This window comes from Primulina huaijiensis, chromosome 2 (genome assembly GCF_012295235.1).
Source record: "Primulina huaijiensis isolate GDHJ02 chromosome 2, ASM1229523v2, whole genome shotgun sequence".
Lineage (NCBI taxonomy): Eukaryota > Viridiplantae > Streptophyta > Magnoliopsida > Lamiales > Gesneriaceae > Primulina > Primulina huaijiensis.
In genome coordinates, this window is record NC_133307.1 from 27,062,518 (window position 1) to 27,077,010 (window position 14,493).

General features: G+C 33.5%; 3 protein-coding genes across 4 annotated transcripts; 2 read left to right on the forward strand and 1 right to left on the reverse strand.

Annotated features, from left to right (window-relative positions):
- The first annotated feature begins 1,878 nt into the window (after positions 1 to 1,878).
- LOC140958049 (uncharacterized) lies at positions 1,879 to 2,316 on the forward strand. Its single transcript, XM_073415450.1, has one exon. It carries the CDS (start codon positions 1,879 to 1,881, stop codon positions 2,314 to 2,316), a length of 438 nt encoding a protein of 145 aa, XP_073271551.1.
- Positions 2,317 to 6,697: 4,381 nt separating this feature from the next.
- LOC140971151 (ABC transporter G family member 6-like) lies at positions 6,698 to 9,231 on the forward strand. Its single transcript, XM_073433252.1, has one exon. It carries the CDS (start codon positions 6,796 to 6,798, stop codon positions 9,022 to 9,024), a length of 2,229 nt encoding a protein of 742 aa, XP_073289353.1. The 5' UTR covers positions 6,698 to 6,795; the 3' UTR covers positions 9,025 to 9,231.
- Positions 9,232 to 10,779: 1,548 nt separating this feature from the next.
- Positions 10,780 to 13,024, reverse strand: LOC140971153 (uncharacterized). 2 transcript variants are annotated; one of them, XM_073433254.1, is made up of 4 exons: positions 12,718 to 13,024; positions 12,101 to 12,276; positions 11,272 to 11,467; positions 10,780 to 11,161 (listed from the first exon to the last, which is right to left on the reverse strand). In XM_073433254.1, the coding sequence occupies exons 1-4, from the start codon at positions 12,776 to 12,778 to the stop codon at positions 10,935 to 10,937; spliced, it is 660 nt and encodes a 219-aa protein (XP_073289355.1). In that variant the 5' UTR covers positions 12,779 to 13,024; the 3' UTR covers positions 10,780 to 10,934. The 2 variants fall into 2 exon arrangements, with proteins under 2 accessions (XP_073289355.1, XP_073289354.1); XM_073433253.1 differs by having other exon boundaries at positions 10,780 to 11,167; positions 12,718 to 13,019.
- Positions 13,025 to 14,493: the final 1,469 nt, after the last annotated feature.

The window sequence follows — 14,493 nt, forward strand, 5'->3', positions numbered from 1 at the left end:
ACCTAACTAAGCTAAGTAATTCTATGAGACGAGTAGGAATTCAGATCTTTTCACTCTCGGAAGAACGATCAAGCTCGGCATTCACTCAAGGTGTTCCGGCAGGTGGTAGTCATAAGAAGTTACCACAACTCTTTTGTTATAAATTAAATGGGAAAATGATTTTTTTAATCTATTAACTAGTCTAATTTTGACTTTTAATCTATTAAATTTTTTAAGTTTGATTTTGATATATGAAGTTTTAGTTTTTTACATTTCTGGTTCAATTACTATGTGACATCTAACAAATCGACATTTTTCAATGTCTTGTCTGCATTTTTCAGTGTCGTATTTCTTGTTGTCACATTAGAAATTGGATCAAATTACTCGAAAATTAGAAGTTATGGTAGCAAAACTAAAATTTGAAAATTTAATGGACCAAAACCCGAAATTAAACAAGCTAATGGACCAAAAAACTATTTTCCCAAACTATAATTTTAAAAATACTTCTCTTAATTATAGTTATCGAAGAGTTGAAAAAAATTTGGGGAGAAGTATATATGAACCAAGGTGGGTTCTACTTGATCAAACTACATATGATTCGACATGGAGCCAAACATATGGTGTGTGTGATTATGGCTCAAAATCTCAACCAAAAAGTTAATTTCCATTATTTTATTTTTAATAAAAGCTAAATTTAAATTTTAAACATTAAATATTTCATAATATAAAACTTTTAAACAAAAAACTTATGAAGGCACCGAAATAAAACCTACCCCAAACCATTGATCCAACGGTGACAACCAAAAGTTTTTCCTCACCATTTTAGCCACCACTCGAAAGTTTCACTCTAATTGATCAAAGTTTATAAAATTCACCCTTAATTAGAGGCTAGAACGTGTATGGATATATATAGGAGAGGTAAATTTCTATGGTCAAATATATGAAATGTTTGCATGAAAATTATTTAAATAATTTTATGATAAAAATAAAATTTTCTAAAAAAATATGATTTCACATACACACATGTCACGTACTTTATTAAATACTGTTAAAAAAATATATATATAGCATCATTTATTAAAAGAATATCATACAAATAATAAATTTTTTAAGGAATGATTTTAAATTTAGCGTACGTAGTACAACATGTAACACAAACATACTTGATCGATTTATTATTTTAATTTTTAAATAATATTTCTTATCAACATTTTTTACAAATATAAAAAGCAATGTAAAAATAAGTATATATTTTTACGTTTTAATTCGTGCAAATATTTTTATATTAAAACTTCAGTTCTAGATAGGTTTTAGAAAACTTAGAAAAAAATTATAAAAGAAACTATTATTGCGACATCTTCTTTAATAATTATTAGGTGAATATAAAGAAAATTTTCCTAGGATATTCTGAATGGGCCAATCATAGGCCCACTTAAAGTTTTGGAAATTGGGCGATTAGGTTGGATCGTTTCACATTTTTCAAGCCCACAATATTTCGTATTGGATCCATGCCATAGTAAACAAATCGAATCGAGTCAAATATAGAAAAAAGTTCGAATTATGCTCAAATAGGTATATTAAAACTCGAATTATATTTTGGAAGGGCCAGGTTTTTAAACAATTACTGAAACAGGTTCAAGGACGCACTACATTTGACATCTGTTTTTGGATGATGGAGCAATTAAGTAAATTTGAATTTGAAAGGTTTGCTTGCAGGACCTGGGGTGTGTGGCAAGATCGTCTTCGGATTACACATTGCACAGATGGTACAAGTAAATCTTTTTTGCAGCAATGGGATGATAGGTACATTGAAGAATATTCTGGGCTGCACAGCGTGATATTCATACTGGCAATCTCGGACTTGCATATAGCTCACCAAGGGTCTGGCACCCACCCCCGATGGGACAACTCCGACTTGATGTGGATGCCGCCTTCAGGGATCAACAGAATTCTTTTGGTGTTGCAGGAGTACTCCGGAACTCCGACGGGAACTTAATACTTGCGTTTGGGCGTCGAATTGAGAAACCACTATCTGTGGTACATGCGGAACTTATAGCTTTAAAGATGGGATTAGATCAGTTAAGGGAAAGCGGCTTCTCCAACGTCCAAGTTTTCTCTGACTCTCAGATGGCCGTGAAAGCAGTCATGGATCCATCGCTAGATTTTGGTTATATTGGCTCTTGTGCTCAGGAGATCAAAAATATGGTCGTGGAACAAAGAGTTCTTAGCCTCAAGCATATGCGACGCTCGACTAATCTTGTTGCACACACTTTAACACAATTTGTTTTTTCTTCTCCAACACCTTTCTGTTGGGTAAATGGAGATTTTCCTTCTTGATTGGTTAATATTGTATCCATGAATGATTATCCTTAATAAAAGTGATACAAGTTTTTCAGGCAAAAAAAAACTCGAATTATATTTGAAACTCGAACTTAAATTGTTTAGCTCGAAATCGGTTCGAATCAAAACTCGAGTTCAAGTTCTGCTCAAAAAATTCGAACATGTTTGTGAGCTATTCGAACTATTGTTTATAAATAAATATTCAAAAGGCTCTAAATATTTATTTAATATATTGTTATATTATAATAATGAAATATTAAAACTCGTGAAGCACTCACAAGATATCCAACAAAATAACTTAAGCTCGAGTTCAGATAGAAAAAAGTTCGAACATGTTATAATATGATAATTTGAATTCAAATCAAATATTTTTTCAACTACTCAAAAAGTCCACCTCGATTCTTTAACACCTGCTAATAATCACTTCATGCGTTGTGCGTAAAAACTAGTTCATGTAAGTTTTAATATTAATTAATTTTTGTCTAAAAAAATTAGATATTATATTTTAAGTTTAAAGTTTTAATATAGATTTTACAAAAAAAATTATAATTAATTGGAATAATTATTGAAGTAAGATAATATATTTTAGGTTATTTTGTAAAGTCTATGGTGTTTACACTCTTTTTATATTATTAGTTTGATAAAATATCGGTGAAAATATCAACTAAAAAAAATTCCCAAGAAGAATTTAAGGGGAAAAAAAATAAAAAGTAAAACACGTTTCTTGTCACGCAACCGCCACATGCATCTACATATGGGCAGCACATGACTAGTTTGACATTAAAATCGCGTTTTAATATAAGTGTTACATCACTACTGGATAATNAAACATACTCAAAAAAATTTTAAAAAATTATGCATAAAAGATCATACGTATGAGATATTGGAAAAAAATGGAACAATTCTAATAAGTATTATTAAAATTTTATACAATATGCGTAAAATTCGATTGATTTTGTTTTTTGTTTTTTTTTAAAAAAAAATTGATTTGTGTCGATACTACATTAATTGGGAAACTTGCTGAATTGCACTCCACCAAAAGATAAAAATAAAAAATGGAAAAGAAAATCGTTGAAGTGTTTTAGTGATAAAATGGACAAAGACAGCTAAGAACATCGCCACGATTATTTTTATTTATGATTGAGTGTAAAACATATATATACGTACGTAGTAAAAGATAGACTTTAAGGAACTTGACGTAAAGGGTAGTAATTAATTTGCCGGCGAAGGGTCTTTTACTATCTAAATTTTAAATAAATATTACCACGTATGTTCAAATTTTGCGACTTGAAATAATTTAAAAATATTACTAAGAAAGAAACAAAATTAGTCAAAAAGTTTGTACTTATAATTGCTAGGTTTAGGTTATAATTATTTGTTTTTTTATTCCTTTATATTAATTAGCATGATTTTCTCCATAGCATGCTAACATGACAATTAATATTGGTGACGTGACGATAAATATAATTGATATATCAATATGAAAATTAAAATTATGGAAAAAATTAAACCAATTGCACAAAAATAAAAATAACTTTATATACTAAGAACAACTTACTATAATCATTTTATTTTTTCCGAAATTGTAAAAAAAATTTAGCATAAACTAGATATATGGACATCAAATTGTAATATTGATGGCGGGGCAGGTCAAAGGGGAGTTTTTGATGGTTTAATTATGCTAAAGAGACCGATCGCTTTTACCAGAAAATGATGCATACTCACTATTTTGGAAAATTAACATTTTAATGTTATATATTATTCAGGTTAACTAAGTTCATAAGATTTGAAATAAAAACAAGTGATCTGGCATATATAGATTAATTCTGATCATGAATATAAACAGAGCATAGAAGATTTCCTTTGAATTTACAGATTTTGTTCCCATTGTCTTTCAAGATGTTGTAAATTTGGACACGTTTTCGATTTTAATATCAAACCTAGAGTATAAATGAATCGAACCGATTTGAATATTACCAAATTTTAACGACCGAATTCTATCAAGGTTCAACTTTAATCTCGGATCGAAATATTCAAATATGTTCGCGAGCTATAAAAATAAAATTTCATTTACTTCTACTTACTATACAAAATTAAAGACTTACAAAAATTTATTGCTATTTTGCCTATTTTCGCTTTTTTCTTATAAATCATAGAAAAATTGGTCTTAAAATCAATTGGTTTTAAAAAAAAAAAACTTGAATTATTATGTTATAACAACTAAATTTTGACGATTCACAAGACTTTAAAAAAAAAATAGACCAACTTATATGAAATTTTTGCAATTTTTCCTACATTAATGGTTGAACACGAGCGTAGAAACTTAGCTCAGAGAGTAATTAATTTTTAAAAAAGAAATTATGCATAGATTAACAGAAAAAATACATTAAAAAATTTAATCATTTTTTTTCATTTTAATGAAATAGTACAAATTTTATTGATATGAGGCATTGAGGTATAGGTTCCTACTACATATTAAGATATAATTAGGTAGCCCATACCAACAAAAAGCAAAAGGTGGACAGCAGATGAACATCCTACCTGCTGTAACTTCAAATCCACACGAAAACTATATACTGTTGTAAATTGAATAATATATTGAACTTAAATAAATAGACAACAAATTAGGAAACTTTGGTCACCACATTTTTGCACTTAGAAAAATCAACATATATATCTTAATTAGGCTACTTGGAACTCAAGTAAGCTAGGTTTTTTTTTTTTTTTTTTTTTGATAATAGAAAGCTAGGGTTTTAAGGTGTATTAGTATGGAAACTTCCTGAGAATTTTGGCTGGATAGGGCGTGTATATTAATATCCTTAGCATAATTTTTATTTTTTATTTTTGAAAATTTATATAATTGGATCTGTAAGTCTATTTGGTCATTTAGTTGGTCAAATTTTGATTATAATATGATAAATTGATTTTTTTTCCTTTATTTATTATTCTCTTTGCTAGAATTTTAAATTTAACTCGGAGGGTCAAAATTGTCGGACATATCAGCAATGTTAGACAACAAATCAAATAATTTTTTTACATTAGAACCAAAATTTGCCTAATGATTAGGAGACAAAAACCTTATCTAAAACAACGTACTCCCAGCACGATTTTTTTGAAAAAAATTTCCTTTTATATTTTATAATAAATCTTAATACATTTTACTAAATGGTGGAAGTACACATATGTGTATTGGCCCCGGCTTTTCGATATTGGAGTCGGCTTACGGCCAACAACATCGATAATACATGTAAATTAACATGTTGTAGTGACTAGAAAATTTTGGATATCATATATTTGTGTGTTTGTGTATGCATGCATGTATGTATATATTGATTTTTAAAGGTCTGCACCCATGCATCTGAAATTGTTATTTGTCCTTTATATTTTGCTTCTTTATGTTATTAAATTTTAGTTTTAATTCGTTATATCTGCGTTTGTAGTTTCAGTCATTAATTTTCTAATCACGTAATGTTAATGTGTCCAGTGACTATGCACATAAGCACTTTCACTAAAAACATACTAAAATTGCAAAATAAGAGACAAAATTTGTAAAAAAATAAAAATACAAGATTAAAACTCAATTATAATTACACAGCAAACGCAAATCGCAAAGAGCTAAACATAAATGACGAAAGAAGCAATTTCCCCCGACATCAAATATATAATTTGTTCCGTTCTACATTTTAGCTCAAGGGTTCACATAACGTCACAAAGTATGACAATGTAAACGGTTGGTTATTAGGTAAATTGTATTCCCATATTGTTGATGAAATATGCATGTTTGAAGAAACCTCCATGGTAGACTTGGTAGTAGCCAGAAAGGTGATGTTCGGTAGCTACCCTTTCAAAACTTGACCAATATATACAAAGACATGCATGCATGCATGTATGCATATGTATATTATATGTTTGTGTGTATATATATATATATATATGTTTATTTAAGAATTAAGTTTGTACCCTAGCCATTGCATAAGTTATTTTAGTATTTTACGATACCTTATAATTTTAATTCATACACGTAATTTATTCTATATGATATCACACCAAAAAAAAATATATTATACTTTAAAATGTTAGGGACTCCAAAGATGTTACCTGGCTAAAAGCTCGATTAAAAGTAAAAAAAGTTTCAGATTTTTTTGAAAGTTTATTGATGTACAAATTTAAGTTAGCAACCAATCAATATATGTATGTATGCATGTATGTGTGTGTGTGGAAACAGTGCAACTTCTCACCTAATATTGAGCCCACACAACTTTCAAAACTTCACGAAACAACCCACCAAAACTGAATCACTTATGCATACATATAAAACGTATGATTTTGACCCAAAACCTATGAATCATACATACAAAAGCAAACAGAGAATATATATGCTTAATAGTTTTCTTGTTACTGGGTACAAATGTGAATAGGGCAACACAATCCACTCTTTTTCCTATAATTGAGGCCAAATACAACAAGAAAGCTCTAATGCCTATAAATGAACATGATAATTGTTCTTCTGTGGCCAGTGACCAGCCATTTTTTTGCCCTAAACAAGCCATGGAGCTCCAAGAATTTTCAACCCGAAAACCGGAGCAAATCCGATCAAATAGGCTCGGCGAGCTTTTTCAGCATGTAGAAGACTCAACAATGGAGTCTTCACACCAAGTTCTTAATGTACAAGAACCTATTTTCCAGCCTGCTTCATTACCCTTCTTTCTTTCCTTTCATAACCTCACGTATAGCGTAAAAGAGCGTCGCCGAATCGTTCCCGAATTTTTTAGCAGGAGTGATCCTACGATTGCTCATGAATCTTTGTCTGGGAACTCGTTGGAGGACAAATCACGGATGAAAGTTTTACTAAACGAGATCTCCGGTGAGGCGAGGGAAGGCGAGATCATGGCGGTTCTTGGGGCGAGTGGGTCGGGGAAATCAACCCTGATCGATGCGTTGGCTGATCGTATAGCTCGAGAAAGCCTCAAAGGAACAATTACTTTGAATGGTGAAGTTTTGGAATCCAAGCTTCGGAAAGTAATATCAGCGTATGTTATGCAAGATGACTTGCTGTTTCCCATGTTGACTGTTGAAGAAACCCTAATGTTTTCAGCAGAATTCAGGCTTCCAGGAACCATTTCCAAGTCAAGAAAGAGAGCTAGAGTTGAAGCTCTGATCGATCAATTAGGCCTTCGTACCGCTGCGAGGACTGTGATCGGAGATGAGGGCCACCGAGGGGTGTCAGGAGGCGAGAGGCGTCGAGTTTCAATCGGAACGGACATAATTCATGACCCTATCCTCCTGTTTCTTGATGAGCCCACATCAGGTCTTGACTCCACAAGTGCTTACATGGTGGTGAAAGTACTGCAGAGAATCGCACAAAGTGGAAGCATCGTTATTATGTCGATTCATCAGCCAAGTTACAGGATTCTGAGTTTATTAGACCGTCTGATCATTCTGTCTTGTGGACAAACAGTGTATAGCGGATCTCCAAGGATTCTCCCTCAATTCTTTGAAGAATTTGGGAAACCGATCCCTTTAAATGATGATAAAACTGAATTTGCTCTTGATTACATCCGAGAGCTCGAAGGAATCTCAGGAGGAACCAAGAATCTGGTGGATTTCAATAAAGAATGGCAAAAGAAGAGGAACCCTCCATGCATGAACTCTAATTGGCCAAAAATATCACTCAAGGAAGCCATAAGTGCAAGCATTTCAATGGGGAAACTGGTTTCTGGAGCCACAAATGTGAGCTCAAACCTCTCATCCTCAGTCCCATTATTTGCAAACCCCATCTGGAAAGAAATAATCGTCATAGCAAAACGATCAATCACGAATTCTAGACGAGCTCCTGAGCTGTTCGGAGTTCGATTTGCTGCAGTTCTTGTCACTGGAATCATACTAGCCACCATTTTCTGGCGCCTCGATAATACACCAAAAGGTGTTCAAGAAAGATTAGGTTTTTTCGCCTTCGCCATGTCCACGACCTTCTACACATGCGCGGAAGCTATCCCGATCTTTCTCCTCGAAAGATACATTTTCATGAGAGAAACAGCTTACAATGCATACCGTCGTTCTTCCTACGTTCTTTCTCACGCAATAATCTCCATTCCAGCTCTGGTGCTCCTATCCCTGACGTTCGCTGTCACCACGTATTGGGCAGTGGGACTATCCGGTGGCATGCCCGGATTCCTCTTCTTCTTCACATTCATCTTAGCCTCCTTCTGGGCCGGAAGCTCATTCGTAACATTCCTTTCAGGAATCGTGACCAACGTGATGATGGCTTACACGGTTGTCGTAGCAATCTTAGCCTACTTCTTGCTATTCAGCGGCTTCTTCATATCGCGAGATCGAATTCCACCGTACTGGATTTGGTTCCACTATGCTTCTTTAGTGAAGTACCCGTATCAAGGAGTGCTGCAAAACGAATTCGCGGATCCGAACAAGTGTTTTGTGAGGGGCATTCAGGTTTTTGATAATTCACCATTGAAGAATCTTCCTGATTCTTTGAAGCTGAAGCTGCTGCAATCCATGAGCAAATCTCTGGGAATCAAGATCACGAGTTCAACATGCTTGACGACTGGTGCAGATATATTGAAACAAGCTGGAGTTACTGATATAAGCAAATGGAATTGCTTGTGGATTATTGTGGCTTTAGGATTCTTCTTCAGAGTTTTGTTTTACTTTGCTTTGTTGATTGGAAGCAAAAACAAGAGAAGGTAAAAAAAAAAATGGATCGAAGGTGCGTGGATTCAATTGCCTTCGATGTTAAATAATTTAATATTAAGTTGAGTAACTAGATTTTTTTAAAGATTTGTCGTTTTATAAATATAGTGAGAAAGTCAAATTTTGAGAACTCCATAAGTTCATAATATAGATTGTAAAATGTATAAATCTTCGTAATTTTTATGGCCATGAGAAATTTGTATCTATGATGAGTACAACTAACATTATATTTTGGGCTCATATAAAGTTGACCAAATTTCGCGTGTGTGTGTATGATTTTCTAAATTGACGAAATCTTGTGTGAGACGGTCTCATGGATCGTATTTGATGAGACAGATCTCTTATTTGAGTCATCCATGAAAAAATATTAATTTTTATGCTAAGATTATTACTTATTATATTTGTGAATATCGGTAGGGTTGATCCGTCTCATAGATAAAGATTTGTGAGACCGTCTCACAAGAGACCTGCTTTTTTATATATAAGTATGATCAAAATTAGGTTTTGATCCTGTAAATTGATTTTTTTTTTTACATATGTTGACGTACGTCGAAGACGTAAACATTTTCTAGTATCATCAACAATTTTCAGTATGATATCTACAGTTTCGGCTAACACATCAGCATTTAGACAAAATGGATCGAAAACAAAAAAAAAAGCTACGGTGTCAAAACAAAATTTTAACTATTTGAAGATTGAAATCTAAAATATGAGAACTTAGAGAGGATGAATTCGCTATTTTTCTTATATGATATATAAAGCATACGAGTCTTAGGGGGCGTTTGGTACGAGGGATTATGTGGGTTTATTGTTTTTTACTTAACCAAGTGAATCCCTCTTATAAATGATTAAGTTATATTTCCTCACTCTCTAGGATTATTTATCTTACTCTAATTCATCCTATTTTTCCAATTTTATATTTCTCCTATATTCAAACTCACCACCACTTTCCTCCACCGACCACCCCCGCCGCCGACAACCTCCGCAGCCGCCGGCCGACCACTCCTCCTCTGGTCAGCTGACCGCCGGCCGACCGACCAACCGCCCCCGCCGCCGACAACCGCCGCAGTCGCCGGCCGATCGACCGATCGCCCCTGTCGCCGGCCACCACACCGCCGGCCGACCGCTGCCGCAAAAGTAAAAGGGCAATTTTGTCAATTCATCAAAAGATTCTTAATTATTTCATTCTTAACAATCATACCAAATATAATATTATTTTATCATTATATATTATATTTCTACTTCAATCATTCTTTTTATCATTTATCTCTTAATTATTTCATAATTTTATCCTCAACCAAACGTAGCCTTATAGTTTAGAATTGATATCATCCATTGTATATATTTTTAGATGAACAAAATCGTTCTTTTTCATAATTATATATAATGTTTAATATTTTCCTGAAACCAATCTCTATTATGACATGTAGTTCACTTGGATACGGAGTCAAATTTATCTAGAAGAGAATTTGTTTCAATCTTATATATAGTTCAGTGAACATGCATATTACAAAATATTATTACCATAAAAATATCGTAAATATAAAATTGCTAAGCAGTGCGTGTGTATATTTGATCAAGAGGTTAGGAGTGTATAACGTACCGTACAATATCGAAATTAAATACCGCATATGGTACCAAAAATTACTGTATAAAAAAATTTATATCGATATTATAAAAAAAATTTCGTTACACCAAATTGTACGGCTTACTGAAATTTCGGTACGATATCGATATATAGCGTTATATATATATTCGTCTATGTAAAAACATATCAACAAAAAAAGGCCAAATTCATTATACATACCTATGCTCCCAAACTAAGTACAAGAAATGTTCCTCTGCAGTTGACTATATTACTCTTTACAAATGAACTGAGGTGCCAGAATGCGGGATTAAGTGTAATATCAGACAACATGGCTAAGAGGGCCGATACCCAATTCATCTTCGATATCATCTGTTTCTTCAAAAAGTCTGAGGAACCGTGCCTGCTCTTGCTGCCTCTTTCTTTTCTGCCAGTATTTGTATGCGGCTACCAAGCCAGCGACACTCACAGAAGAAACTACAGCAATAATAGCCGCAGTTACAGCCCAATGCATCCCAGTTGAATCTTCTTTCGGCCTGGAGGAATTATCTGAAACTGGCAGACAAACGTTCAAACCAACAATTTATTTGATTGCAAAATGATATATTGATATGATTGTGTCGATAACAGGTTAACTAAACATTTGATTCAAGACGCACCATTTCCATGAGGGGTACATTCTGGACACAGAAATGTTGCATTGAGTTCTTTGTCTTTGAAATGAGTATATTTGCCATCAGGCTTAGTGAAATCAGAAGCACAAAATTCCCACTCGTCGAATGTATCATCTGATAAAGCATCCTTCTCATAGAATCCACATCGTTTACACTTTATACCAGGAAGTTCTGTCAGAGGCTGGAAAGAAAAAAAGCATGTTCAATTTTGCATCCAAAGGTGCACATTCCATTTGCACCAGATAAACCATTTGATGATTGATACAACGTGCAAATTTCTAAACTTAGCGTCAGTAACCAAATTGGAGAAAATGAGGCATTGAGAGATACATGTACAATATAATCAAGGTCACCAAAACTCGGGAAGAAATTCTTTAGCAGAACTGCTTATTTCATGTGACTATCACAAAAGAGTAGATATTGGAAGCTTTAATTTATGGATAATGGAAGATGGAAAAGACCAAAAACATGAAAAGAACCGTTTGAGGACAAGATGCTTATTCTATTTAGCAAAAATAATAGATGAACCATCAGCAGTAATTCCATGAAAACAGAGAATGAGTCAAATTGACAGCTAAGAAAACATTATACTGTATGCACTACCTCTCCAGTTCTTCAACAAGAGCATTTTAACCGAGTTAACAATATGTCTAATTTTTTTTAAGATACTGCTACAGGTTTTTCCCGCATATAATTCACAACAAAACAATCATCAAACTGCAACCACAAGAGAGATCATGGACTAGAATTTTACACCTTCCCATTCCCTTAAACCTCGCAAACCATTTTTTAAGAATCATATTCATTACTTTACCTGCCAAGACTCCACACCTTTAAATGTGTAGACTACATGCTTTTCCTTCACGTCTGGTAAAACTGTCCTGTTCTCCCCATTGCACCGAAAGTAGACTGCTGGCTTCATGGGAAGCCATTCATGGGTTGTAAATATCTCGATAGAATCAAGTGTAACTACTGCAGCCGGTATCAACACTGAAGACAACCAACACAAAGCGAGAGAATGAAAAAATTACCATCAACTCACATGAATAACTTCATGATATCAACATAACACTAGTGAGAATCATCTCAAGAACTCTTGGTTGGTTACAAAAACAAGGATCGAAATTCAAAATCCAAAATATTCAGCTCTTTCGGTGGCTAACACTCAGCAATTCATTAAAAAAAAACTGGCAAACAAACTGTTCCCCGAATAGATCTTCACTCTCTGTGATTCCATCATAATCTCAAACATTTCAATCAGCTTTAGCACACAACTCGCAAATCCTAACAATCTATTGGACTCGTAAATTATTAATTTTTATTTCAAAGAACCACTCTTCACACAAATTACCACCTTCAAGCACAAAATTAAATCAATTTTTCTCACATTCAAATGCCGATTATCACATAAAAATTTCAAAATAAATTCACCTGGAAAGCAGCTGAGAATAATCGAACATAGAAAAAGCAACAGACGACGAACCCTAGCCATATGCACAGAATCTTCGCCGCCTCCGATCAAAGAGAAAGCAATCAATATCAATTATCAAACCGCTTTCGATCGGAGAAATTCGTATTTCCCCAGGCAGATCAAAAGCTAGCTTGAAGAACGAGTAATCGGGAGAGCACAGAATCTGGTTCGCGCGTTTTTCAACGGTCTTCGGCGTTTGTGCGGTTCGTTGTTAAGGTTGTACCAAACACAACGTAACATAGGTTTGGGTGTTTTGTTCTAAACAAACTGATCGCTTAAAAATACGGCCGAACTCTTCGCATATAAAAAAGTATTTTTATTAAAAAATCTTTATTATTTTAAATTTATTGTTTGTTTTTATATTGATCATCTACAAAAAATTATAAAAGTCTAAATATACATACAGAAATATTTTAGTAATTTTAAAAACTGAAAAATTGATTAAATTATGATAGTTATGACGAGTTACAAATTTACTATAAAATATTTTATGGAGTTTCTTATCAAATGAAAATGAAATAATTTTGTAATTTGAGGAGAATATTTTCGATAGTTAAAAAAGAGTATTTTTTGTGAGACTAAAGAAACACTCTCGCAGATATTACACGATGAGTACATTTCCTCGAATCTTCGTATTTATGAAACTTCAAGTTGCTTACTCAAATGTTCATTTACCATTTTTTTATGTTTCGTCTCGTCTCAGTTGGAAAAGTAGCGATGATATAATTCTATTTAGAAATTTTCCCAGAAAATGCACCATTGTATTACATATAATTTGTACGTACAATTCATGAAATCCAAGATACTACCGGAATATAACACACACACATTATAACTTACTATTATAACGAGTCTTACTCAACTAAGTTGAATTAGTTTCGATACGATCTGACTCTGAAAATGTCGGATTTTGTCACACTTCTTGTCCAGACCAAGCAAAAATAACCGTACAATAGAATCTTATAACTAAAAACATCCATTTATATTCAACGAAAATGACTAATAAGAAGTACATATAACCATTTATCAACCAATTCGACTGCTCCTACATCACATAGTGGAATGGGGTATCCACATATTGCTTGGGATATGTTGTGTAAACCGTTAGCAGATGGAGGGCTCGAACTTATTGAAAGCGTCGGATCGTGCGTTGATAGCTAAGACCTTATGGAAAATTCATGACAAGAATGATAGTCTTTGAATTAGATGGGTGAATTATAATTACAGTTGTTTTGAGATGTATGGAATTGGACATGGCACAAAGAAGACTCACCATTGATCAAACAAATCTTGTCCATTCGAGATGATTTGGTACACCGTAGTGGATCAGTGGAAGCTGCTATTGCTCAATTGGTTAGTTAGTTTGGTAATTTTGGAGGCTTGTCTCGAGCATACGATTTCTTCGTGCATGCTATAGAAAAGTGGCCATGGAAACCTCTATTGTCTAATACTTATGTTCTCTCCAAACATCGATTCATCTTGTGGTTACTTGCCCACAATAAACTTCTTACTTGAGACAGACTGGTTTTTGTGAATGACAAATGTTGTGTACTGTGTCGGCTGGCAGAAGAATCGGTGTTGCACTTATACTTTGTTTGCCATATTTCTAAGAGCATTTGGGATGGGATACAAAATTGGCTAGGGATGAGGAAGAACATGCGATCACCAACGACCATTCTCATGACATTTCGAAGTCTTTACGATGGAAACTCTACACTAGCAAGAATGAGATTAAT

What these genes read in the sequence shown, in the direction of transcription:
- LOC140958049 (XM_073415450.1), top strand. Translation starts at nt 1,879, where the DNA reads ATGGGACAACTCCGACTTGATGTGGATGCCGCCTTCAGGGATCAACAG.
- LOC140971151 (XM_073433252.1), top strand. Translation starts at nt 6,796, where the DNA reads ATGCCTATAAATGAACATGATAATTGTTCTTCTGTGGCCAGTGACCAG.
- LOC140971153 (XM_073433253.1), bottom strand. Translation starts at nt 12,778, where the DNA reads ATGGCTAGGGTTCGTCGTCTGTTGCTTTTTCTATGTTCGATTATTCTC. An exon ending in TATTCTCAGCTGCTTTCCAG is followed by an intron (nt 12,277 to 12,717) that starts GTGAATTTATTT and finishes GGTTGTCTTCAG; the next exon opens with TGTTGATACCGGCTGCAGTA. An exon ending in ATGTACCCCTCATGGAAATG is followed by an intron (nt 11,168 to 11,271) that starts GTGCGTCTTGAA and finishes TTTGTCTGCCAG; the next exon opens with TTTCAGATAATTCCTCCAGG.